Genomic DNA, 25,329 nt, shown 5'->3' with positions numbered 1-25,329 from the left:
AAGTTAGAACTGGTGACTAATCTTTTGCTGGGAAGTCAAGGCTGCATGCAGTGTAATCTGGGTCATTTGGGGTTGTTGGGAGGGAGGCTTGCCCTTTCCTAATGACTTTTTTAATGGTGAGGACTTGGAGATATCCTCTCAAACTGGATGGATGCTTCAGTTCCACGTCTCTTCAAATTGTAAGTCGAAATTTACTGCAGAATCATAATATTCCTGTAAGTAATCATAAGCACATTAGGCATGTAATGTGTGTCCTGCAGCTTCTTTCCTTTCACCTCCACTTACCATTTCAGAGCAGGACTGCACAGTTGTTGCGGAGGAGCCGGTTTGTGCTAGTGTGCAATGCATGGTGGGTAACGTAGTATAAAGCTAGATGTAGCGCTGGTGAAAATTTAGGCAGTGATTGTTAAAGGACCTCAATAATAATAGTCGATAAGTATAATAAATAGTCCAAACAAATTCATACTGAAGCTCTTTATTTACAAATGCGTTGAGTTCAGTGGTCACAGAAAAATGAACATTTTCAACTTATTTTGAAGGTGTTCATGAAAAACACTGCAGCCAGATCACTTTGATGAAAGGCAGCAGCACATACTGCATCAAGGGAAGAAAGTGAAACTAAGGTATTGATGTTGCTGCATTATTATTAATAAATATTGATACCAAAGTTGAAATTGACATTTGGATCGATCCGCCCGCCACTAGTTTGCAGATATTTGAACAAATATGGTTTTTGGGCATTTTGGTCAGACACCTTAATTTTTATCTTGTCCATCCAAACAACATTGGAACTCATTCACATATATCTTCTTGTGAATCCTCTTAAATTCTTCTAAAGTCGTACTTGTTCGGTTTCATGAACATGTTTGTAGACTACAAAATTCTTTGTATCATTTCTCTTAGATTGGTGAATACCAGTCTCACTGCAAGTTAAAAGCATGTGCCAGCTGGCTCTACTTTGCAGGTAACCGCCTGAAAATGCCCATAAAAAGTCATGATCCTTACAGGCCGTGTGCAGCAGCAGACAGAGGCGAGACAGAGACAAGGAGAAACAAGCAGAATGCCAAACCAATTATTGAAAATAATTAACAATAATAAAGATGTGCACTGAATCCTTTTTGTCCTCCATGTTTAAAGTGATGCACTTGGTCATAAATTGTCATATATTGAGATTCAAATCATATAAAGCAGCTTAATAAATGCGCTCTTAATTACTTTTTAAATTTGCACAGTAAACTTGCAGTGCTATCTTCGTGGTATAGGCTAAAAAGAAAGTGGTACACTCTAGAATACATTTTCATCTCTACATATTGAACCTTCTACAGTTTGTTAAGCAGATTACCACGTTTCTGAGTCCAAAACACATTCAGCATCCTTTTTAAGATGCGGTGCACCTGATTAAATAAAACCCCCAGGTGAGGTTAGTCAGTGGTGTTATTAACCAGTAAAACCATGACATAACCTCCATGTCTTAATAAAACTAATCATTATAATAAAAACCACTGTCGCAGTAAATTTTGATTATTAAAGACCACATTCAGCAGGTGGTCTTTGGGTCACAGGTGACTTGGACATTTATACTGTAGTGTCATTCCTGAGGGAACAGATCTGATGTGAGGTGTGAGGAAGACGAGCAAAAGAATTAAAGAATTAAATCCAGCGTTGATCATTTATTTTTCTTGTAAGTAAATTTATGTCAGGACATGATCTTGCTATTTACTTTAGAATAACAAAATCCTTTGTAAATTAGAAAAAGTTGATGTAAAATTTTGACAAAAACATGTCATTTTATTATTTTATTCTGATGAGCTGAAAAACAGAAATCAACACAAACACTGTCTTTGTTTAAATATCAGCATTGAAATTTTTGTAGTTACCTAAAAACAAATCCAAGACGAAGATTTTCCTGAATGCCACCATCTTTGTAAAATGTTTGCATGTTCAGGTGCAACTAGGAAAACTTAAACTATGTTTAGAAACCAATCCCTTTAATTAATTTTTTAATACGCACTGTATCCTATTCAGGGTTACAAGGATGCTACCCCACCTGCCATGAGGCAAGAGGCAGTTATTGATTTTTTTTTTTAAAGTTTAAAATGCTGACTTTTCGAGTCTAAGGATTTATATCATGTAGTGTAGACAAAACAGTTTTGAAGACAGATGTTAAACATGTTTTTTGTTTTTTAATTAAAATGGTTAAAAACTACATAATCTGCAAACTTTACAAGCACTCAATATGGAAGCATTAATGGCATCATTACATACATAAGGAAAGGTTTTTTAAATTAACACATCAGTTTCAGATGTACATGCTTTAAGCACTGAGAGAACCGAAGATAGCAAAATGACCAAGCATTTTGGTAAAATAAGAAAGGGATTCTTTTCAAACTAAACAAAAATAATGTTTCATTGTGCTCTTTAATAAAATACACAAAATACAATTCACTTTTACACTTTGGCTTTCTAGATTTGCATACACAATGGGAAAGATCACTCAAGACGCGCCACATCTTATGAACATCCAAACAGTATTACAGGCAGTTGTGAAAATCTTTGGTTTTTTTTGGAAGCAACCACACGACTGTCTGTACACATGTGGTTGCTCTAGCTGCATGATATTTGCCCATAATAAAGTCTGTTTTTTTTAACCATGTACAAGCTTCAGAAGAGGTACCAGGGACACTTAACATGCTTTTCATTTAAACCAAAGGGCAATAGGAATGAGAGCTTGTAAGAAAAAGAGGAATAAGGCAGAGGGTCTGCAAACATATTTGCATATTTTATTTTCTACCTGAGCTACAAATGCTAATTTGGAAATTAAATCTCACACTATTACTATCTTAGCACAGCTCATAAGATGATCAGTGATGATATGTGAGCTACTGTCAGGGCATGATTGGTAAATTAGAGCAGGAGAAACATAATCATGGCTACAAAGGCTTCAAAGCACTTGCTGATTACTCAGAACAAAGGAACCTGTGAACAACATGAGAAGATTTTTTTGTTTTGTTTTGCACAATTGCCCTTGGTGTTGGTAAGAAGATACCACTCTGACCCCAATCTTCTCTTTGCCCCTTCATCCTTACACTCTTCCTCCTTCCAGGGACAGTGGATATATGGGAGAAGCCCTTAGGACAGGGGGAATGTGCACACACACCTGTGGTGCAGGAATGTGTGTGTGTGTCTGTCTAATCATAAAATTTACTTTGTGAAAGATTTGTTAAAAGGACACTTCAAGTGTGTTAAAAACATGCACAGGGATATTTAATATTTTTATCAGCACACTCTCAGATATCAAAACCAAGCAATATCTGAGCAAATAGAAATAATAAAAAAAATAGTGCAAAAATGTAGAAAATGGCTTTTAGCAGAGAAAGGCAATTTTGAAACGACTACAGCTCTTGATGTACAGAATCTGCTTGGGATCGTTGATTTGGAATAAAAGTTTTAGTGCATCAAAGCTACATTTGAAGGCAAAATAATTACATTAAACGTTTTGTTTTTCATAATTTAGTAGCAATATATTACACAAAATCCAGATTTATACTTAACAATAAAACATGGCATATATATATTGTAAATATATTTATGTAAAAAAAAGAAAAAAGTAGAGAGAAATGCTTAAGGATCAGGGGTAAATGCATACATTTCCTCAAAATTTGGCTCAAATAAATATCAAAAGTAAACCATGTCATCCAGTTCAAAAATACCAAACTATTACTTTTCTTCTTTAGAAAAGGGCTTGAATAGGAAATTAAGGAAAAAGCAAAGAGTAAAGACAACAGGATGCCAACATACCGCCCCTAAAAAAAAACAAACAAAGAAAAAAAAAAACACCAATAACCCCTGTTTTTGTCTTGTACATTCCTTAAAATATCTGCCATTATCCTGTTGAAACATGATAGACTGATGACACAGCAGAGGAAATTTCATTACAGCTACAATGTTTGTCTTCTGTTTTTTTCTTTTTTTTTTTTTTGTAATAATGCAGCAATTTAATTGAGACATTCACTGCATAATGTAGCATCAAAGGCTACTGTGTCCATTTGGATAATAAATTAGACAATGAGGAACTGCATTTTTTTAATATGAAACAGTCTTGGATGCAGATGGTGATGTTTCCACAGCTGATGCAGCATCATTGCAGTATTCAAATTTTACAGAAATGAAAGCTTAAAAGGACCGATTGCTACAGCAGTCAAGCCAAGCCTTGCAAAGAGTCACTCATGGAGCAAACATCCAGTCTGACTTCTCCTCTTCACCAGCCAAGTGATCAGTCTGAACAGTATTTGATAAATGTCTGTTTCATAAACTGCACTAACTGATCATACTTCTACTCAGTACTGTTCATTTGTCTTAGATGCATACCTCACTACACCAGACAGATGATCCTGAAGCGCTGCTATGGCTTCTCACCTCTATTTACAGTCTCCGCTGAACATCTCCTTAACTCTTATGGCTTTTAAAGGATTTTCAGAGCACGTGTTTCAGCGCAGTGCAGAGTTCATTCAAAAATGACAAAAATGCGTAAAAGTCTTCGAAGTTTGTAAAAGCAAAAAGTCTTTAAAGCGAATCCTAGAGAAATAAAAAAAAAAAAAAAACAAACATGCAACATTTCTCTTTTTTTCTTTTTTTTTCAGTGTTCAGCTTTTTTGTTCAATATTCTCTTCACTTGTCCCCCCCTCTCTTTTCTACTGATCTCTCTTTTTTCTAGCTCTCTGCCAGTCAGTATGGCCTCCAGACGGACTCATCCAAGCGACCAGAAGCACCGATGGCTGTTGGTGAGTTGCTGTGGCTGCCGTCGGCCTCCACTCCATCACTCTGGGTGTTCAGGCCTGGGTTCATCAGGCTGTTGGTCCCTCCAGCTCCCGTGGCCCCCGAGCAGGACAGCAGGCGGGTGGGGGAGCGTTCACCCCCTGTGTTCCCCGGTGCCACCATGGAGAACTGATAGGATCCAGAGCCTGTGCCATAATACAGGTAAGAGTTGGACTGGAAGTTTTGGGACTGGTTGTTTGAGTATGGTGGTGGCAGGTAGGTGTGGTATCGAGAAGAGGCAGACATGCTAAGGCCGCTGATGCCCGTGCTGGACGTGTTGGCAGAGTAAGGGAAAGCCCCCGGGTAGTGCATTCGGGGGTCTGAGAAGCGAGGGTCAGTCAGCGGTGACAGAGACGGGAAGGTGGTCCTCTGTTGGAACAGATCTGTAGTCCCTGTTAGAGTCACAAAGAAACAAAAGTTGGAGAGAGTCAATTAACATTTGGCCATGAATGAAAATTGCCACTGCAGTTATGAAACAAGGGGCTCAGAGATTTCTCATTTTCTATTATTCTAAAAAATTGCCCACATTTCCAGAACAGCAAACCTCCCAAAACCCCAATTTCTGGGCTCAGATTTCTTGCTATACACCACTCTATGGAAATGTTTGCTTAAAGTAATGAACTGAGACATTTTTTGGCTTAATAACAGTCATCAAGCGCTGACAGCATATCATCCCACAGCCTCATGCACAAAACTGAAGTTATGAAAAGGCCCCCTTGCCACAGCCATCCTACTAGTCCTTCAAAGGAGATCAACGTACAGCTTTCTGTCTTTCTCTGAGCAATGAAAAGAGGCATTGTCAGAGCTGAGGGGTGCTTTGTATAAACACCGAAAGCTCGTTGCACTGTTGTGCAACTCACCATAAATCATACTTAGGCGACATAGGCAGACAATTACAATGAGAAACACAGTCAGATGGAGACTGAAAGACAACAAAGGGAAGTAAAAAAAAAAAAAAAGTGAGTTTCTGAGTATCTAAACTGAAGTGTATTGTAGTCCAGGAGCTGTCAGAGTAAACTGAAGTGTAATCTCACAGGTAGCAACTGGAACTTTCAAATTTATTCAGCTGACAAAAGTGAAATAGAAATACTGCTTTGAGGGTTTGACTTGGCAGTTTGCCTCTCCAAGGTTTGAGGCAGCTACTGTCACCGGCTAAGTTTCTTAATTTAAACACCATATTTCCTCTCTTACTTAAACTGAGGAATATTATTGGCTAATCTTACACTGATTTTAAAATATGATCCTGTTCATCATTGTATCTGACAGTTATCTTCCACATTTCTTCTGAAAATAACTAATTTAAGCTTGGTAAACCTCTTTTTTATATATGTATCCTCTTGATTTTTGAGTTTGTATCTTATTCGTACATCACAAACCCTAACTTATGATTATGATGCAGATGTGTGACTGGCAAGTTTAACATGCTGAGCCTTTCTACTCATGACACTCAGATATTTTGGAAGAAAATTTGGTGGCCAAGAGCCAAGCCAAAATACTCTGGAGTTGTAAACAACCCTGTAGCCTGCAGTGAGTCGGGAAAGTTCTCCATACCTGATTCTACACCTGCCATTTGAACAGACATTCATACACTCACACACACCTTGATCATGGCTATTTGTTTGTCTGCATGTGGCTTTCATGTGTCCGATGTGTCCACATGACTTCAAGTGTAAAATGTGGATTTGGATGGAAGAGAAAAGAGAGCTTGTATTTGTGAAAAAGCAAGCACTTGCATGCCACAGCCCTGAGGGGGGAGAATGCCAAACTTGCGTGCCACAGTGTTGTTGAAAACTCTTGTGTCTGGAGAACTCTGTTCATTTTCAGCAACAACAAAAAAGAAAAATGCTCCTTTGCAATTTCCATGTCCCCTGCTATACTCTCATTCACACTTCTGCAGCTGAATTTCCTCTTCTTTTTGGGATGATATGGTTGGTGATGAATTTTGGGGGGGGGGGGGTTGTTTCTTTTTCCAGAGTCTACCAGGCACTGCAGTCTGGCTCCATATCTGATTTCACGCAAGGAAAATCCAAGCCTACAGCTGCTGTTGATTCGGGTGAAGTGGAGTCAGCCTACTATTTCCTACTGGACTCCCAGAAAGCCTTTGCTCCCTCTGCGTGTGTGTGTGCGTCCCTTCATCTCTCCCTGCCTGTGCTAAATTTAGGGTTTCGGGGTGGAGCTGGGCGGGGTGGGGGGCATGTGGCGTGGGGGACATTGGGGCTCTGACTGTTGCAGCCCACCATGCAGACGATCTCCTCTTGATTGGAGTTAGTGGAAATGTGTTGGCTAAACTGCGGTGGGGATTTACTCCCTGTGCTCTGTCACGGGAAACTAGACTGGACACTTATCACAACACCTTAATGGGCTTGTTCAGTCTCAGTCTCTTGGCTGAGAGCCACTAGGTGTCTGTTTCCACCTAAAAGTCTCCACAAAGTACAGTAGCTCCCTCTGGAGGAGAGGGCTAAACAAACTGTTCTGTAATTGAGAACCAGTCTGCTTTTTCTCCCTCTTAACTATGTTGCATACCTTACTACATCCCCACCCTCCCCCACCCACTGTAAGTACAGGCTTTGCTGCTTTGCTGTGGCTGTGGTAACAGTGGTGTATCTTTGGCCAAGAGGGTCTTCTTGACTAAGCCTCACTGTAGTTGCCTGTAACTTCAGCAGCTCAAAGCCACACATGATCTCCATTAGGCTCATCTGAAACGTGTTGACTAAATTGCAAGGACAGTAGAAGGGATGGACCCCAGAGGGCTAGCTGGCACAGTCTGCTGTCTGTGATGTTCCCACTCTATATAGCGAGTAGCTGGGCATCAGGGATTTTATAGAGAACATTGCGTTCCAGTGCTCCTTCTTTTCTTCTTTAGTTCAGAAACATAGCACAATGCTTTAAAAAATTCCTGCAAGACTAAGGGTGGGGTCAACCTCCTTCCTACTTAGCTCAAGTCCACTAGTCCACACTCAAGCGTGTAACCCAGATATAGCAGGAGGTTTGTCTCATTTGCTTATGGGAGAAACTGATATGGTTGTTAACATAAGGGCAGGTTTGAGGCGATCAAATCTGTGTTTGTAATTGTGTGCATGGGTGTGTATGCATGTGTGTCCGAATGTGGTGGCTGGCGATGGGAAGATGCAAATCTAGGCGCTCACCTGTGAAATGTTTACTCAAGCTTGATGCAAACTGTGACGGCCTGGACCCAGGGAATGGTGTCTCAGGCAAATAAGTGAAGGGAAGGAAAAGGGAAAAAGGAAAACACCAGACTGGTGCAGCTATCTGGAAAGGCCCACAATGCTCTGCAGTGAAATTGTTTCCTAATCATACCCCCCCCCCCCCCCCCCCCCCCCCCCCAAAAAAAAGAGAAATTGCATCACTTCTGCATGGATTTATTGAAAAAGGTTTTAGTGTGTCTGCTTTATTTATTAACTAGTTTGGATGGTTTGAAGAGTGGATGCCATGGGGATGAGCAGCCACTGTTGATAACAGAGCAAAGATGACAAGGCAACATAACACCAGGGCAGAGCCACCACTGCATATGGCAATGAATAGGAGACCCAAACAAACACAAATGATTTCCAGGTGTTTATGTAAGCACCAAGCCTTTGGAGCTAGAGCATCATGTCGAATGCAAATGATAATCACCTCGTACTGTGACACCATGGTCAACAGCTCCAAAGCCCCATCCATGATAGCACTTAATCATGTGAGCGTGGGGGATTTTGCATGTTCTCAACTTGTGACATGCGATACGAGCAAGGGAGAAGGAAATTTGTGATTGGAAAAAAAAACATAAAAAACTGCATCAACAACCAAGGTGACATGATTACTATGTTTATTTGTTAAGTAAATCTTTTTCTGAGAGCCGTGACACCCACTCATAAAGTCACATATGTGGTGTGTATTTGGTGATTTTTGGGCTATTTAAACTGGTACTGCAAACAATAACCTCTCTTTAGTTTTTCACACTTTTAGGAATGCCTTGCATAAATAATACAAAACTAAAATTTGTAATTCTATTGTCTCTGTGTTAAAACAGCCATATTTAGATTGAACGGTCCACTCTGTTGTGATAAAGTAAAAAGAACCCATTCAGCCTAATTTGAAAGTATTTCTCTGTCTGAATGTGGGTCTTCATCACAGTGTGAGTGGATGACTCAGCATGTCTGCTGTTGGGTGGTTTCTGTGTAGGGGACAGATGGGAGACTGAGGGAGGCTGTTATGGCAGCAGCAAACAGCAAAATCTCTGAGAGACAAATGAAAGAGAGGGAAGAGGAAGGCATTCATACCTTCTGACTAGTTTTATTGCTAACTAGTGAACTCGCCTCTCATGCTGCTGATTAATTGGCCTTCACACACTAATCATATAACAGTAAAAAATAAAAATCCTTAAAAATAATTTTGTAATTTACAAGAATAGACATATTTGGTGTTAAATCTGGTAAGACAAGTCACCAAAAGTAGAGTAACAGAGAACTCTTTAATTTAGCCCCACTACTTTAAAGGCAGACACTGTAGATTCTCACCCGCCCATGGTCTGAGGTCCTCCTCCACCTTGCAGGTCTTCAGAGCAGGGGTTTCCATCTGCTCCTGCCACAGGGCTAAATAAAAAACAAAGGGAAAAGAACATGGTCATTATATGGCAACTTTGTTTAAGCAGGAGCTAAAATTATACATAGGTTGTGCAGTTTATGTGTTTATTGTAAGGAAATCTGTGGATTTGCATTAGAGATCTAAAACGTAGTCCTAATAACCTCTTCATGACAGACTGCTCAAAACTGTCTTGACATCTAGCAGTTTGGAGATGTGTGTTCCTGTCACAGGTTGGCCTCTGCTGACTGAGCAGTGAAGACTGGGAAGAGGAGGGGTGGTTTTTCTCACCACAGTGAGACCAGGCTTGGAAAAACATGCTTGATGGGTGCATACGAGGTATTTTTGGGCCTTTCAGGCGAGACACGGGAAGAGGTGAGATCTGTGAAGCGTAGGATGCTCGCTAGCCTGTCCAGCCAAGCTGTCAGGAAGCAATGGAGGGTCGAGGACCGGCTGGCCCAACGCGTGGGACCCTGCTTCACACTCAACGGTCACACCGCAGCAGGCTTGACACAAACAGTTGGCTGTTTGCTCAAGGTCTGAGATGGTGCATTTGCTACAAGACAACCTGCACGGCGCTCTGTGGACATGGGCAGTTCAAGCACATGTGTTGTACAGAAATGTAGTCTGCATGTCTTAGATTAGTGTTACATTTTGTTTAACTTTAAACGTATAAATATTTTTTTATCATATATTAAAGAGGTACATTTTCTTGTGTTTTTTCTCTTGTTACTGTGATTAGCTTTGTAGCCTCATCATGACTCAGGCTTTGTCCTTTGGGAAGCAATAATATATCGAACTCCCAGCCTTCTGTTGTGGTAATCAGGACACAGACTGATGCAAATAGCAGATATGGGGGTTGTACTGGGTTGTTCACCTACAGTACAGCCACTCTGGGCTCAGCATGTGTAAGATCTGTGCTTCCCCTGGAGCTCCTCCACTTCCTCTGCAAATGCCCAAATCAGCACTCAGTCACTGAGAGGTCCTACACTACACCTCACAATGGCAAATTCTTACACATAAATGGTCTTATTCAGAAAAGCTTGCAAGCAGCTGGTGCGATTCGCTCAAGAAAATAAACATTTCCTTCAAATATTTTGATTGGCTAGCAGACAACATCAATACCAGAGGCACAGATTAACCCTGTTAATAAGACGACCAGCCCCCTGGGCGGAGCTGAGGAATGGGGAAGGCAGGGACTGGAAATAGGAAGAAATGGTGATGGCATCACTAATAAGCAGCTTTGGGGTGGTTCCAGCGTAGTTTTGGGGAAGGACAAAAATAAACGTGCCCTGCTTTTGAAGTGCATGTGCAGATGAAAGGGATGGCTGAGATGATGTTTGAGCCAAAATGGTGTCCATCCTCGTGACTCCGGATCTAGCAACGCCTCTGAGACATGTAATGCGCTTGCCGTAATGAAGCATGTCATTGAGACATAGTGAATGCTGGTCCTTGTGCTGGCTTCCTGTTTCGCTTAGGCCTTAGGCGTCTCAACGGGGAGAGAATGTGAGAGAGCAAGCAGGACAGAAAGAAAGACGCCAGCGAGGGAAGGGAGAGAGAAAGAGAGCGTGTTAGAGAGGGGAGGAACACGGCCTTGGCTCAGCTATGTGGGACATTTGATATGTCTTTTGAGCCCTCACTTATAACGTGAACAAAAACAAACACATGGGCTGAAAAATCCTATGTTCTCTTTGAGAGCACCGTCCGCCCGCCCTTTCCCTCTCCTCAGACTCAATAGAGACTGTTCATGGCACACATGAAGTTTCTGTAATTGCTGAAATGTAAAACTCAGCCTGACTCTGATGTGAAATTATAACTTACACAAACAGTTGGGTCTGGTAAAGTAACATCTTGGTCACACTTCTCTTTTTCCTTGTTTTTCACCAAGGAGGCAGCTTCAAAAGATTTCTTTTTTTTTTTTTTTTGAAGAACAAAAACATTTTCAGTTTAAATTATTCATCCCATGGTCACAAAATAAGACTAACCACAAGTGAAGCTTTCAGGCACCATAACAAATAAACTCTGTGGCAGCCATTGACATATTATGTAAATAGGGGAGTGAAGAAGTAAAACAGAGTGTCTAAAAGACTGGTCCAAATTCCTGCTTCTTTTGCTTGTATTTTCCTCACAGCTTCCTGCTTGGGTTTGGCAGAAATCAGCATGAAACCCAACTGGTGTGACGGCTACTCTCAGAAGTCCACACCACTGCTACCTGACGGTGCTAATTTCCTGTCTCACTCTTGCGTCTAATTGGCTGATCATGTCACTCTGGATGTGCGAATTACGAATTAGTGTGCGCCTCTCAGCTGCAGCAGCAGCAGAGCGTCTCCTCAAACCTGGGGGGCCGGCCAACTTGTTTATGCGGAGTAAACAGTGTGGTCACTGTGGAAGAGGAGGGAGGGGCACGGCCGCTTTAGGACTTTCTGAAGTTGTTTCAAACTGAAAGGCCACAACGTGCACGTACTGAATGAGACTGAATGAGACTGTTAAAAATGGAAAAAATCAGCTCCTTTTACTTTACATCAAAGCAAAGTTTGAAAAAATGAAGTGCAGGATATATTGACACTGCAAGATTCGGATATTGTTGTTAATAACATCACCCACCGATCCTGACACGCAAAGACACACATGCATACACAGTTTAATCAAAGCAACGAACTTTCGATGGTGGAACATTTTGTCAGTATCTGATCAGATTTATGATGTAAGCATCAGAGGGGAACACACAGGTGTTGGAATAAATAACGTCAAATGATATCACCTAGAAGTGCCAAGACTTTCTTTTTGGATGATTAAATTGGTACTATATTTCTTTTTTTCCCCCTCCTTCACTGTTAAACACATTTAGTTAAAAGAGCTTCTTTCTTGCTGTCATTGCGTTAGAGGCCGTGCCAGGAGCTCATTGAATTTTGTAAGTGTTAAGTTGGATTAAGGTACAACTGGAATCTGTTTTCCACTTTTTACTTTGACATAAATTATCTCTTCTACCAGGCTCTTACTCTCCTTAAGACTGGAAATTCTTGTGTATACACTCTAAAAGCTGTCAAAGTTAGAAGTTAAATGATGAAGTACAATCTGTATCAGAGGGAAAAAAAAATCTGCCACCCACAGATACACATAGTAAACACATGTATCTCACTTGAGGTTTTGAAAACCAGAATAACAATTTAGTACTTGATTGTCTGAGTGTCAGATTTGCTTGATTGAGCTAGGTGAACCACGCATTTTCAAACACACACACTCCCCTCCACCCTGGCTGAGAATCACTCCACATGTCTAGCAGGCTTACCTGTGGCCACCGAAGAACAAAAACAAGCAGCGAATGTAGAGTCTGCCAGCGTGCAGGATTCCTGTCACTGCATGCTCTGTAATGAGCTCTTAATTACCCTGTCTGTCTGGGGCGCTAGCAGAAAACCTGCAACACTAGCACACATCTGCATGTGCGTGTGCTTATTTGTTTTCAATGTGCCTATGGTGCAATCTTGTGTGTGTATGTGAGAGTGAGAGATTTAAGAATTCAGCGTCAAGCCGATGTCTGGAGACGTGTCCTGTTGACAACAAGGCTGAGACAGTATTTCATGGTTCAGACAGCAAAATGAAGCAAGGAGGCTTTAGGAGGAGGTGACACTATATATATATATTTTTAAGCTGTTCTCAGGGGGAGAATTCAAAGTTCCAGCCTAAGATAATGGAAAACATCTTTTGTAACAGCAAGACGGGAATCCATTTAATTATAATGTGTTGATGGGCGATCTATCACCAGGCAATGCTCAAACAAACAGGTCCCCGGATTTAAAGTATCTCTGAAGTACAACAGCGTCTGGCAGAACTTTGAAAAGCAGACAGACGTGTGTGCTGTTGATATGTAAACACTTCCTTGTGTCTTTGAATGGGGTTTATTACAATAAGTCTATTTTTGTTTGAGCTTTTCTTCTAATACTACGCTCTTGTTGTCTGTGCATGAATCCGACACATACAGGCTGCTGCTCAGACGCTCCAACAGATAGACTAAAAGTGGGAGGGAGAAGGGCCCTGTGCTCTGTTATTTAATTATTTTACTACTCTTGCCCTGCGGTAAGCCGTCATGATGGTAATACCACAGATTAAGGTGTGTGGTTTATACAGTCCTTCCCTCCTCTGTCTCTCACACACACTTCTTATAGACAGCCTGCAGTCACTGGCAGCTGTAACGTGAAGCTCAAGGCCTTTAATGTCTCTGACACTTCCATCTGATGTTAACGTGTTATGTCGGCTCTCCATTTATGCTCCATACATGTGTGTGTTGCAACATTGCATCTCTTTGAAGCCTCGCAAGCCTATGATGCTCTAATTCCTGCCTTAATCCTGTACGAGGCAGAAAAGAGCAGAGCTGTCTGGACCATGTCTGTACACCTCTCCCTGCCGATCAGAGTGCACCCCCTCCTTCCACACACACACCCCAAATTCAAGGCAAGCCTCAGAAACTCAAAGCCCCCAGTATAAGCTTAGCTGCAGGGGGCTTTTTATTGGCAGACAAGGTCCAGAGCTCCCGCCAGCCTCTGAGCCATCAGAAAATTATCATCACAGTGGCGGTATTGTGTTGAAGCTCCGCGCTGTTTATTTTCAGTATTACTGATAGTTAGTGTTTCTAAAATGGCTGACATGCTTTCAGTTTGGTACAGGCTGTACGAGGGTGCAAAATCAATATCAACAGAAAGTAAGGACATGGGGGAGTAGGGTAAAAGACCCTGTGTTCCCTGCAGTCAGCTGTTAGATATGGCCATACTGGTGACTCAGCGCTGGCTAAGCTAAGCACAAGGCCAAACACTGTATGGCTGTGATACAGTCTGATAGGGTTGGACCCACGCACGGCTCAGCTCTCCCAAATAAGTCCTCCTGTACACAGCAACACGCTGATACAAAGCTAATGAGCTTCATTAGCCATCATGAGAACTGGAGAGTGGGTGGAAGGGGAGTGTGTGGGTGCGTCTTCACTGTGGATGCTTCAAGATATCCTGTTAGACACTCTGACACATGACAAGTGAAGACTCATCCTCAGCCCAGCAGTCACCCACGCAGCTGTCCCCAGCACACACATACACACGTGTTGAAGCAACCCCCTCCCTTCCATCGCACCACCTCAGTCTAAGTCACAACCCCTTTCTCCCCTTCTACCACCTCCGCACATTCGACCAGTCTGAGAGTGACGTGATTGCCAAGGTAGCGGACGGCTGTTACATTCCTGAGGCTGTAATGTGTGGTGCACAGAGGCCAGCTTCAGCATCCTGGCCAAATACGGCTGGCAGCACTCACAATGCCACCTGGCTGCAGATTCTGCTCTTAAAGCTGTGGGGCTCAGACCCACCAACGCAGGCTATCCGGGGACAGAGCCGACACGAGCTTCCCCTCACAGAGCCAACACATATAGCACCCCTCAGAGCCCTCGTGGAGAAAGCACACATTAGGGGCACTTGGCTTTGCTTAAAGCAGCAGAGTGAACTGCATGTGCTAACAAATTTGCTGTACAGATTACTTACCCTCTGGCCAAATAAAACCAAATATGTTTGTCTTAAAAGAGGAGCTATTTACCTCAGAGGAATGGCAGTTAAAGAGAGCCGATTTCACGGTTTTGTGATTTTGGATGTGGTCCTCACCTTGTGTGGTGCTGAGATGAGGTTGGTGAATGGGGCGTGGATTATTGTTCACTGGGCCTATCCGCATAGTCCGCTGGTAGCGCTCAATCTCTGACAGCCTGTCGGAGAACTGCATCTTCTGAGGGTCTTCTAGCTTCACTCTGTGCCCTAAAAGAGCAAAATATAAGGAGAGGTCAAGGACATGCTAATTTTATCTCCTACCTGCAATGGTACACAAGGCTGTTTTCTATTTTCAGAAAAGTCCTGTAATTTTTTTTTTTTTTTTTTTTGACTGTGTAAACTGTAATTAATGAAAAAAACTTCACTTGGACTGGAAAGACCATCATTAGCCTGCATTTTAACTCACACCCACATACACCAGATAAACTTATATAAAAAGATGACCCCTGTCACCATGTTTTCAGCTTCCAAACACAAAAATATTATTAGAATGTCAGCAGACCTTGAAATACATGGGCTAGACACTAAATGTTGCCCAAGCTGCACCTGCTGCCACGTCACCCACAGATAACGATAGCGTAAGTGGATGAAAATAATTGCTTGAAAAATGTTGTTTTTCCCTGATCCTGAAGTCTAATAAAGTGTGAATAACTGCATTTGGGCCTCTCTGTGAAGTGATGAGGTTAAGTGATCTTTATCTTGTTGCCTCGCATGGGAACCCCCCCCCCCCCCCCCCCCAAAAAAAGAACAAGAAATAGTGAGTCTATCTGTCCCCAACAACCACCCCTCTCTCACACACACCCCTGCACACATAAATTTGGTCTGACTGACACAGCAGTTAGTCAGAGAGAAACACCCAAGCAAAGCTACCAGACTTTATAGTCATCACTGTTGAACATAATGGAGAAAAAACAGACAAAGAAAAGTTGTATGTGTGTGTCTGTGTGCGCTTGTGTGTGTTTGTGTGAAGGAGGTGACTCTAACTCTGAGAAATGACGCATTTCTGCTGCATCTAGAATACTAACCAACACTTAGTGCTCCTATCACTCTGAGGTCTCGTTCAGGGAAATGGTAAGAAAAAAAAAAGATCTCTGATTATGCCTTTTATGTAGACACACTCATGTACAAATACACATGTGTACTTTACATGTGAACACACCTTAAATGTCAGACGTGAGTCCGGATGCCTCTAATGGGAGGAAGAGATTTTAATGCAACTATCAATGCACCAAAACTGTGTGTGTGAACCCGCATGTATACATTCTGTGGTTTTCTCCCTGGCATCTCTACAGAGTAGCCTAATGTGAAGTAATGGCTGGATTTGAATATTTTATCACTATATAAAGGGGGCAAGACAGACGGACCAATATGGATTTTGCCCGTCCTTTCTCTCCACTGACCCATGGGCAATATATCTTTCCTTTGAGGCTGACCCATGGGTAAAGTTTCCTCTCGTTTACCGCTCTGTCCATTTATTTGTGCCCACTGCCTCCCCTCCATTTTCTCTTTATGAACTATATAGAAATATCAAACTTTGACACCCCCAAACACACTTAAAGGTTAAACGGTACACTGTCCAGAATCATTGCTGAGTAGCACAGAATACATCAGGATCAACCGTAACCTTGAACTGTACATGTGTGAGAAGAGAGACTCAGTCATGACTAATCTGTCTGAGCAGAGACAGCACTTTTGTTGCTACCCTGAAGTTGTTTGTTTTCCTAAAAATTAGGATGCCAACGTAAGGGACAGTCTGTGAGTATGACTGCGTGAATTGACCAGTTTGCTCTGTGCCATTACTCAGGAACGTATCCTGGGCGGTGTAACACCTCCTTGCACACTCTGTAATATCTCTTTTATTCAGCCTGACTTGTCTTTAAACCGTGATGGAAGGAATGGAGGCCAGCGTTCTCCGTCTCTCACACACACACTCCAACAGCGCCTGCACCAGGCTCCAAACACCCACATAGACACTGTGGCTACTGTCTGTTTCAGGCCAGAGCAGGGCCGGCCAGGAGTAGCAGCCCCTCCAAATATAGCCCCTATATGTGTCCTTGTGTAGTTATTAAGAGATTTACACCACCTCAAACGGCTGAGGTCAGGGAAATGATACATCCCACTGCTCACTGGTTGGAAAAAAAGACAGACAGCATTGGGAAAAAAATTATAATTGGTCAGTTTTTCTGTGGCCAATGGTGGTCTAAGATGAATTGGCTGGCTCTTTAGGGATGAAAGTGATCATTCTGCTGCCCACAAACACACACGTACACACTTGATTTGCAGATCCTGTGGCCCAGTTCCAGCTGCATATTGCAACACATTGTTCACAGCTTCCAGTGGGGGGTTTAGTGGGTTGCAAGAGGGTGACTTTTTTTTATTTTCTTTCTTTCTTTTTGAGCGGGGAGTAGGAGCATCATTAGAACAAGGCCTGGAGCCCACAGTTGCTGTTAACACCACTAATCAACTGGAAGGCTGCTTGAAACTTTCTCTTTCCTCTTCTTCACTGTTTTCCTCCCCTTTTTGGTCTTTGTTTCGTTGATAAAGTTTGCAGATTAAACATGCTTTTTGTCACATTTCAAACAGACTTAGATTTGTAACTGCAGCTGTTTACGTATTTTGGGGCCCTATTGAGTAAGTATTGAGTCAAATTTATATGCTGTTTCAGATTACTCATGCTTCCTTGTTTATTTCTCTGCTGCACAATTACTCTTGTACCCTTGTAGAAAGAAAACAGCATTATTCCCTGCTGAAAAGTTGAAACTACCTAAATCATCCGGATGCTCGGCCTGTATTCTTGAGTTAAACCTTTCGTTAATACACACTCTCTTTGGCCAGCTGACCCTGGCTGCAACCACAGTGTTTTGGATTCGACCGCCAACATTTGACTTCTACTCTGCAGGGCTGACGGCCAGAGGGGTGCTGGTGTTCCACACCAGCCCCATTTCAGAGGGGTTTCTGTGGTCAGATGAATATTTAATGTGTCAGGGTGCACTTAGGAGAGAATGCCCTTGTTTTCTCTCTATGATATCATAACCACAAGATAGAGCTGGGAGATGGGAGCCAATGCACACATGAGGCCTAAACAGAAGCGCTCAATATGCATCCAGACTTGAAAATGAATGCTAAAGGTTGTGGATTTACTAACCTCCTCTCAGGGTAGTAGTCACATCATCTGAAAGCATTATGGAAGTCTGAAGAATAAATAAAAAGCTTGATATAAAATGTCTGGTATTAACGATGTATTGAAAGACGATGGCTGCATTTTGAAGAAATGGGTGTGCCATTCCCAGCCCTACTTTGTTTTGTGTGTGTATATATGTGTGTGTGTCTTTATTTCCTCGCAGTGTTTTATGATCTCTGCAGAATAACTTGACATGTTGCTTTGCTCTTTTAAGCCTGTGCTTTGAAGTGCACAGAGGTAGGTGAGGTGTAAATGGTGTGAACTTGTTTTTCATGAGCTTGTACATGGTGCTCCAAGAGTAGACCAGACCACATGAACAACAAAATTCACTGACACTTGCCCAGCCTTCCCTTCACAAAGCCCATATCAGCTCTACACAGAGACAGTGTTTGCTCAGCGAGGTGACTGCCAGGACTTAAATACGATGCCACAGCTGAATGATCACCCAATACGACCCGTTTCCTTCCTTCATCCCCCACTGTTTTCAACTTCTCCACTCTTTCCGTCTGTTACTCCATCTCCATTGAAATAAAGAAACATATGTTCCCGTCCAGAGGGAGACACATTAAACACAAGCTCTTTTTAGTGAAGGGCCGGGTGCTTTTTTAAGGGGTAAAATGAAACTCTATCTGAACGGCAAAGGGCAGTACGTGCTTTGGCCCTAAACCAAGTCTACTCTGAATATATTTGAAGGGTAAATATTTGTATTCCACGTATAAATGGACTTGATAGGCCCCTGATAACAGACTAGAATTAATGTGGATTGTGTGTATCACACTCAGAAAACTATGTCTGGACTGTCTTTTGGTATGCATGGTATATGATTACAGACAAAAATGTGAGGGAAGTGTAAAGTATTCCTGAGTCTAATTAGAGACTAGAAATGGCAGTGAAAATCAATGTTTTTTTCTAGCATTAATTTTTCTTGTTGCATAAATGAACTGTTTCAATATTTCTGCAAATTAAGAATGCATTTATCCTTCTTTATAGGTCTAGAAAGCTCTCACTGGATGTGTTGATGTACCGAAAGTTAAGTGTTGAAAGCTTCTAAACACAATAACTGCATTCTTATCTGGCTTTTGAAACCTGACAGTGTGATGTAGGGCGACAGTTGAACACATGCTGCTGTGGGGCGTACTTGCCTGCGAGCAAACTTCCGTTTGCCCTCAACAGACACTAAGGATGTTTCAACATCTGTTGAGCAAAGTCTTATACACCTGTCTCCCTCTTCCTCCTCACTAGCGGACCTGAACTCCTCACATATTCGTTCCCACCCCTCTTTCCGCCACCTTTTCTTATACTTCCTTTTTTGTTCTATTAAGGGCCCCAGCTCAGAATGTATCTCTGCAGCAGTGTGTTTGGCACTGCGCTTTTCAAGGCTACCAATCATACCATTGAGTATTTACAGTGGGGCAAATCAAAGTTCTTGTTTTGAGGATGACCCTGAGGGATGTGGGTTTTACCCTTGGCTGGTGATTGTGGCTGTCTCGTCTGGGCCTAAATGAGTTGACGCTAGCCACACGCAGACATTACACAGCCTTAAATTAATTTACATAATACCCGTGCAACACTTTCAGTATGACTGCATTAGGTTTTACCACTATATAATTATCATGGATGGAATGCACACACTATTTATTTCTCCGAATGTCAAAAAAGTGTAAGTGGAAGACTCTATCGTAAACATGTCAGCTCTGAAAGAAGCAGCAAGTGGTTTTTGTGGAAACATTATTTGGGCTTTCTGGAGGAGGTCAACAAAAGTCTTGGCATGCTTTTATCTGTAGTTCACCCTGTATGGCCACAGCTGGGGGGGTTGTCTGGGCCCTCAGGCAGATGCATAAACGTCTCTCTGGGGACATCAGCAGTGTGAAAATCCCCCTCGCAGGCCTGAAAACAAGCTGCTCAGAGCGGAAGTTGCTACATGAGACTGAGCAAAGAGCGCAGCCTTCCTTTCTGATAAGGGGATAAAGTGCTCTGAGTATGTCTGTGTATTTGTGTGTAAGTGAGACACAGGCAGTGCCGCACAAGGACAGCTTTACAGCAAGGCAGGTTGAGGCAGGCTGGGGGGGGGGGGTGAAAGAGGTGCCAAAATAAGGCCCAGTGCACCCGGATTCTTTAACAATACAGCACGGCCCGTAGCAAGTTGAGAGCAATCATCCCTCTTTTGTGTAGCCATTCTGTACTTTGTGTGTGTGTCAGTCGTCTACTGGAGCCGGGATGTGTTGGGGGGGGGTGATATAAGGAGGGCTTTTTTCAGGCCTTTTGGCGGCTTGCGTGCAGACTTTACAGATTTCCCATTGCTGCTGCTGCTGCTGCTGCTGCTGCTTTGGCCTTGTCAAGCAAAGAAGGCCCATTTGGCTCTGGTGACAGATCATATTAAAGCAATAAGCTGCTTTCAGCGTGTTATTTTAGCTCTAATGGTGAATGGGGTTGTTGTGCATGTTTGTGTGTGTATGTGTGTATTCATGTTTGCATGTAGTCAGGTTGCTTTAAGCAGTGAGATGCTTGCCGGGGGGGGGGGGGGGGGGGGGGGGGGGGGGCTTTCTGTCGCAGAGCTGTGAGAAAATAAAGCAAGCTGCTGCTGTCACAAACATCAATGCAACGGCAGCAGATGTGTCAAACGGCTTCGCGTTCACACCTCCGTGCATACTAGCCTGCACACAATAATGTGCAACAAGCATGCATTTTCCCCTTGAGACACACACACAATCACACACGCACTGAAGAGTTCCACAGAATGACAATTATTAATCCAGGAGGGTCAATGTGTGAAATGTGTGAATTTTCCACTGTGTGGGTATGCACATATTTTCACTTTCAGTACTTTCTCTGAGTGCTGTTATTGTACTTCTACAGGAGTGTTAAGGGTACAAGATTGAACTCTCCTTTTCTGTGATGATTCCAGTCTGTTTTGGAGAGCCAAGGCTGCTCTCTGTGTTTACCCTGAGGATTACAACCTTCTCTGCTCCTGGAAGCAAAAGAAAGACCTTGCTACACCTATTATTTGCTCGCTGTTCCTAACCATTAAGGCCTGAAGAAATAAATATCCAAACCGCAGGGTGGTGGTACACTGCGTCTTTTCCAGTAACCAGCAGGTGCCTTCCTCCCACAATCCGCCCCCCAGTCCACCCCTGTACCCACGGTCCCAACACAGAAAATGGTTTATTGTCATAATGCAGCAGGGGAGAAAAATATTCCTGCACTCATGGGTCATTTATTTTTTCTAAATGCAGATCGGAACTTTTATTGAATTACAGCTGAAAGGTTGTAATGGCCCCCTCCTGTATGGGTCAGTGTAAATAAGGAAGAGTGAGCATACACAGAGTGGGCATTTTATTTCCCTTCATAGGTAAGTAAACAGGAAAGATGCTTGGCTTATGAGTTTACAGGGGAGTGGGTAGGTGGAGATGCAGAGAGGGGGGAGAAAGCTGAGCAAAGCCTGAGAAAACTCCTCTTCAGATTCTCAGAATGTTTCTTGTTGCATCATCAGAGTGAATGAAAAGCCACGTCTAAAGCCTCTGTTAATAATTTTGTCATTTTGAATATGTCCTGTTTTTCTAACTGGCGTCAGCAAATATGGGCTGGAAATTTTTCTCTGACTGGAAAAAAGGCCATTTTACCCTGCAGCTATTGTGCGTGTGTCTAACAGTCGTCAGCTGGCCTGAGGAGGAGGCAAATGTTAGACAATGTTCTTCTTTTTCCCTGTTTTTAGCAAAAACTTGTGCATTGACAGGGCAGCAAACACTGCCAGCAACAGCAGAAGAGATGTGTCACTAATTGACTAACAGCTGTAATTTCTTTGTTTATGCCACAGTCTGTTTGAGGTGTTTAGACTAATTAGCTCTGCTTTCACAGGAAAGCCTTAGTACAAAAGCTTAAGTAGGATTACCAACATCTGTGTGTGAATGTGTGTGTGTGTAGAGCCTGCAAAGAGAGTTGGCCTCAAAGCCTCTAGATGTGGTTAAGGTGGAAACAGTGGTCAAAAAGCTGCCATCTCAGTCTTCTTTACCTTCCACAAAAAATATATTACAGATGCTTATTTTTGTGTTTTGTCACTCCTTGATGACTGATAGCAACAGTCCCATATTTGTTGACAAGAGAAAAATACAAAATAATTAACAGACTGTAGATATCTTGCATCACTGCTGGAGGATAAGTTCATCATCCGGCACCCATCACAAGCCTCAAACCTCAGAATGTGGTAAATGTTTGCTCCAACACAAGTCCAAAACTATTCAACATGCACCGCTGCATTCCAGTAGATTTATCAGTTTGCCAATATTTGCTCTTTTTCTAATCACTGAGGCTGCGTGTGATGTGTCTGGAGTGACCCAGTGGAGGAAGAATGCCACAGCCTCCAGTCACTGCAGACAGTCAGTCATCAAATATACCCTTTATCTGTTCTCATCTATTTGTAGGCGGCGTTGAGGCAGAGAATCATAACCAGATCATAAATTAGGTGGTCATGAGTTTCATTGTTAAAACTGAGTTGTGTTTGTGCAACTTTACCCATGTGTAGTTCACTATGTCTCCAGGTTATTGATGGTGAGCCATTAGTAATTCAGAAAAGCACCTAGATTCACACATGCCACTGTTTTTTCCTTCTTCTCGCACTGATACACCTGTAGGCCTTTTTTTTTCTTTCTTTTTTTTTTTTCAAAGACACCCGTCTCCATTTACAAACATCAAAGTTGCCTTTGAGAGAGCAATTCGCACCAAGGCTGAGCCTTTCATGTGATTTGTGGAGCATGGGCGTGGCTGACTTTTAAAGAGATGCACCTGGCAGGTGCATGAGCTGAGCACCCGCACACGCAAATGCAACAACATGCATGCTGTCTTTTTGTTTACTTTGCTGAGAGACTGCAATATCACAAGAAAAATAACACAGCAAATGTCATTGTTTGTCTATTTGCATACTTTGTACAGTCTGTGTGCCAAATGCAAATAAAATCAACCTGCCAAGTAGAGCACCCCCCCTTTACCCCCCAGCTCTGCCTCCCTCCCATAGCTCGCCATTCTCCTGGAGCTGTGTGAACACACCCAGATGAATGAGGCAACAAAACATGACAGTGCTCGGGAACTTTTAAAAAAAATTTTTTTTTAAATAAATACAGGGGCCTTTGGGTAGTGAGGTGCACCACCTTTCATCGTCATCTTTAATTTATATAGTTATTACATCCTCTGTATAATATTGCAAGCTCCTTCAGTTACCTAAACAAACACTTTAAATCTCAACTAGCCCTCCTTTCTCCTAATATTGGAAAAACAGCAGAATGGTTTCTTTCTGATCTTAAACCCGAGTTTATGATCTGATCTTAAACCCCACCCCCCCACCCACCCAGATCCAGGACTGTTTTCTAAAAGCAACATGAGCGTCACACTCAGACACATGCCTACAACTTTGACTCTGTGTGAGAATGTTTTAATGACATGTTCATGCAATGAGATAATATCACACATTTTATTATTTTAGGTTCTAAAATAGAGACCCCCCCCCCCCCCCCCCCCCCCCCCCCCCCCCACACACACACACACACACACCACCACCACCACCACCAACCCCACCATCCATACACACACACACAAATATTTCCTATCCTTTTTTATCTCTTTGCCTGGCCCATTGTAAGTTGTTCTCATGTTCAGTTCTTTTAAGGTCAAGAGACGCAATGCATCCCATCCCCTGTGGGTAAATAGGTGACAGCTGATGTCATGTTTAAGCAAAGCTGTGAGAAGATCAACAAAAATATAACTGAGTGATTAAATGCTGAGAACTTCTCCTGTTCAGTGGCGCAGCAGCAAACAAGAAGCTGCGACACTTTTGTCATCTTTTTTTTCCCATGCATTTCCTTTTTCAAGGGTGGTATGTCATCTTGTTTTTGGCTGGGATATAATGTCAAAGCTGCTCCTTGGATAGAAGTGGAGGGAGAGCTGCCATCAGCAGTTACAACAGTTGTGTTTCCAGTTTGAGTTCAGTAGAGGTTGGATAATAAAGCATGACAGATAGATATGGGGGAGGAGGAGTTATCGGGGGGTGTAATGATGACAAATGTCGGATGTGTGATGTGGAAATCAGCAGCAAGGGAGACTAAAATACTCAGCTGAACATAATTTCTGTTCAGGAGCAGATCACTGTCTCTGTGTTTATAGCCATTTAAATGTCTGTATGTGTCTGGGCATGTGGAAAAGTATTAGTGTACACAACTGTGTCCATAGAGTCTGTGTGCCTAACTTACTGCACAAGCGTTTTCATAAGGCATGGCAGTCTTTGTTACATTGCCGCAGGCGAGTCACTGTTGCAGTCCTGTCCATCAGGTTCTCTCAACTGGATCAGCAAACATTATTAAAACCTCCTCCCCCTCGGTGCCAGCTCCTGCCGTGGCTCGGCTGGCACTCATGCAAATGCAGGCTCCTACACAAACAGCCCATAAAGCCCCTAGCAGGCCCTCCAGCTTGCCAGCCCGTAGACAGGTGAGCAAAACGCCAGCCAAGTTTAGCTTCAGGATGTCTGTACCGAGATGCACAGGCCACATTGTGTGGCAGTATATAACAAAAAATGAAAAAAAAAAACAGGATCAAAGCAGTTTGGAAATATATAGCTGTCTCTGAGGATGAGATTCTTCTTTGGCTTGATGTTTTGTAAAGATGATATAATGTGGTGCCTTGTGGTTAGAGGAGACTGATTACATTTATGTTCTTAATCGTGTGTAAATGGTAGTTTGTGTTTCTGTTCTTTGACTGTAACGGGACATGGCTGATATTACACTCTGAAGAAGAATGTGCTTCTTGTTTAAATATGAGAGGGACTTTATATCATTTTGTGTGATTTCTATTTTGAGGCTTCAAGTTATTCAATACACTAAACTGGGCTGAAATATCACCTCAGAATCAGGTTTTATGGCTCATTCTAACCAATATAGTGAACAAAATAAATATGCTAATTGCAAAATGTTTGTTCTGTTAGATGTTTGAATTTCTTTGTTGATATTGGATTTATTTTCACTGCAAAGTGAATGGATTTGTTATTCCAGTTCACGTTTTAACTTTCCACAAATCTAATTTCATGGTTCTCGTATGTTTCCAGGGATTCAGATGCATTTTTCTAATAATAATAAAAAAAAGAAATAAAAAAAAAAGCTTTTGCATGAGTTTATTTTCAGTTTTTCTGTGAATTCTCTC

General features: G+C 42.3%; 1 protein-coding gene across 1 annotated transcript in view; it reads right to left on the bottom strand.

The window, feature by feature from the left end:
• Nucleotides 1-3,965: 3,965 nt before the first annotated feature.
• The window catches only part of runx3 (RUNX family transcription factor 3), a 44,214-nt gene continuing 22,850 nt past the window's right edge, over nt 3,966-25,329 (bottom strand). Inside the window, exons 6-8 of the mRNA XM_041972040.1 lie at nt 15,030-15,176; nt 9,333-9,407; nt 3,966-5,207 (exon numbers count right to left, since the gene is read on the bottom strand). Coding sequence (XP_041827974.1) covers nt 4,726-5,207; nt 9,333-9,407; nt 15,030-15,176 — 704 coding nt within the window. The 3' untranslated portion in view covers nt 3,966-4,725. The remainder of the gene's footprint in view (nt 5,208-9,332; nt 9,408-15,029; nt 15,177-25,329) is intronic.

Source organism: Melanotaenia boesemani, chromosome 20 (assembly GCF_017639745.1).
Source record: "Melanotaenia boesemani isolate fMelBoe1 chromosome 20, fMelBoe1.pri, whole genome shotgun sequence".
Classification (NCBI taxonomy): Eukaryota; Metazoa; Chordata; class Actinopteri; order Atheriniformes; family Melanotaeniidae; genus Melanotaenia; species Melanotaenia boesemani.
The sequence above is the reverse complement of the archived record's forward strand: the minus strand, read 5'-3'. Positions and strand labels throughout refer to the sequence as shown.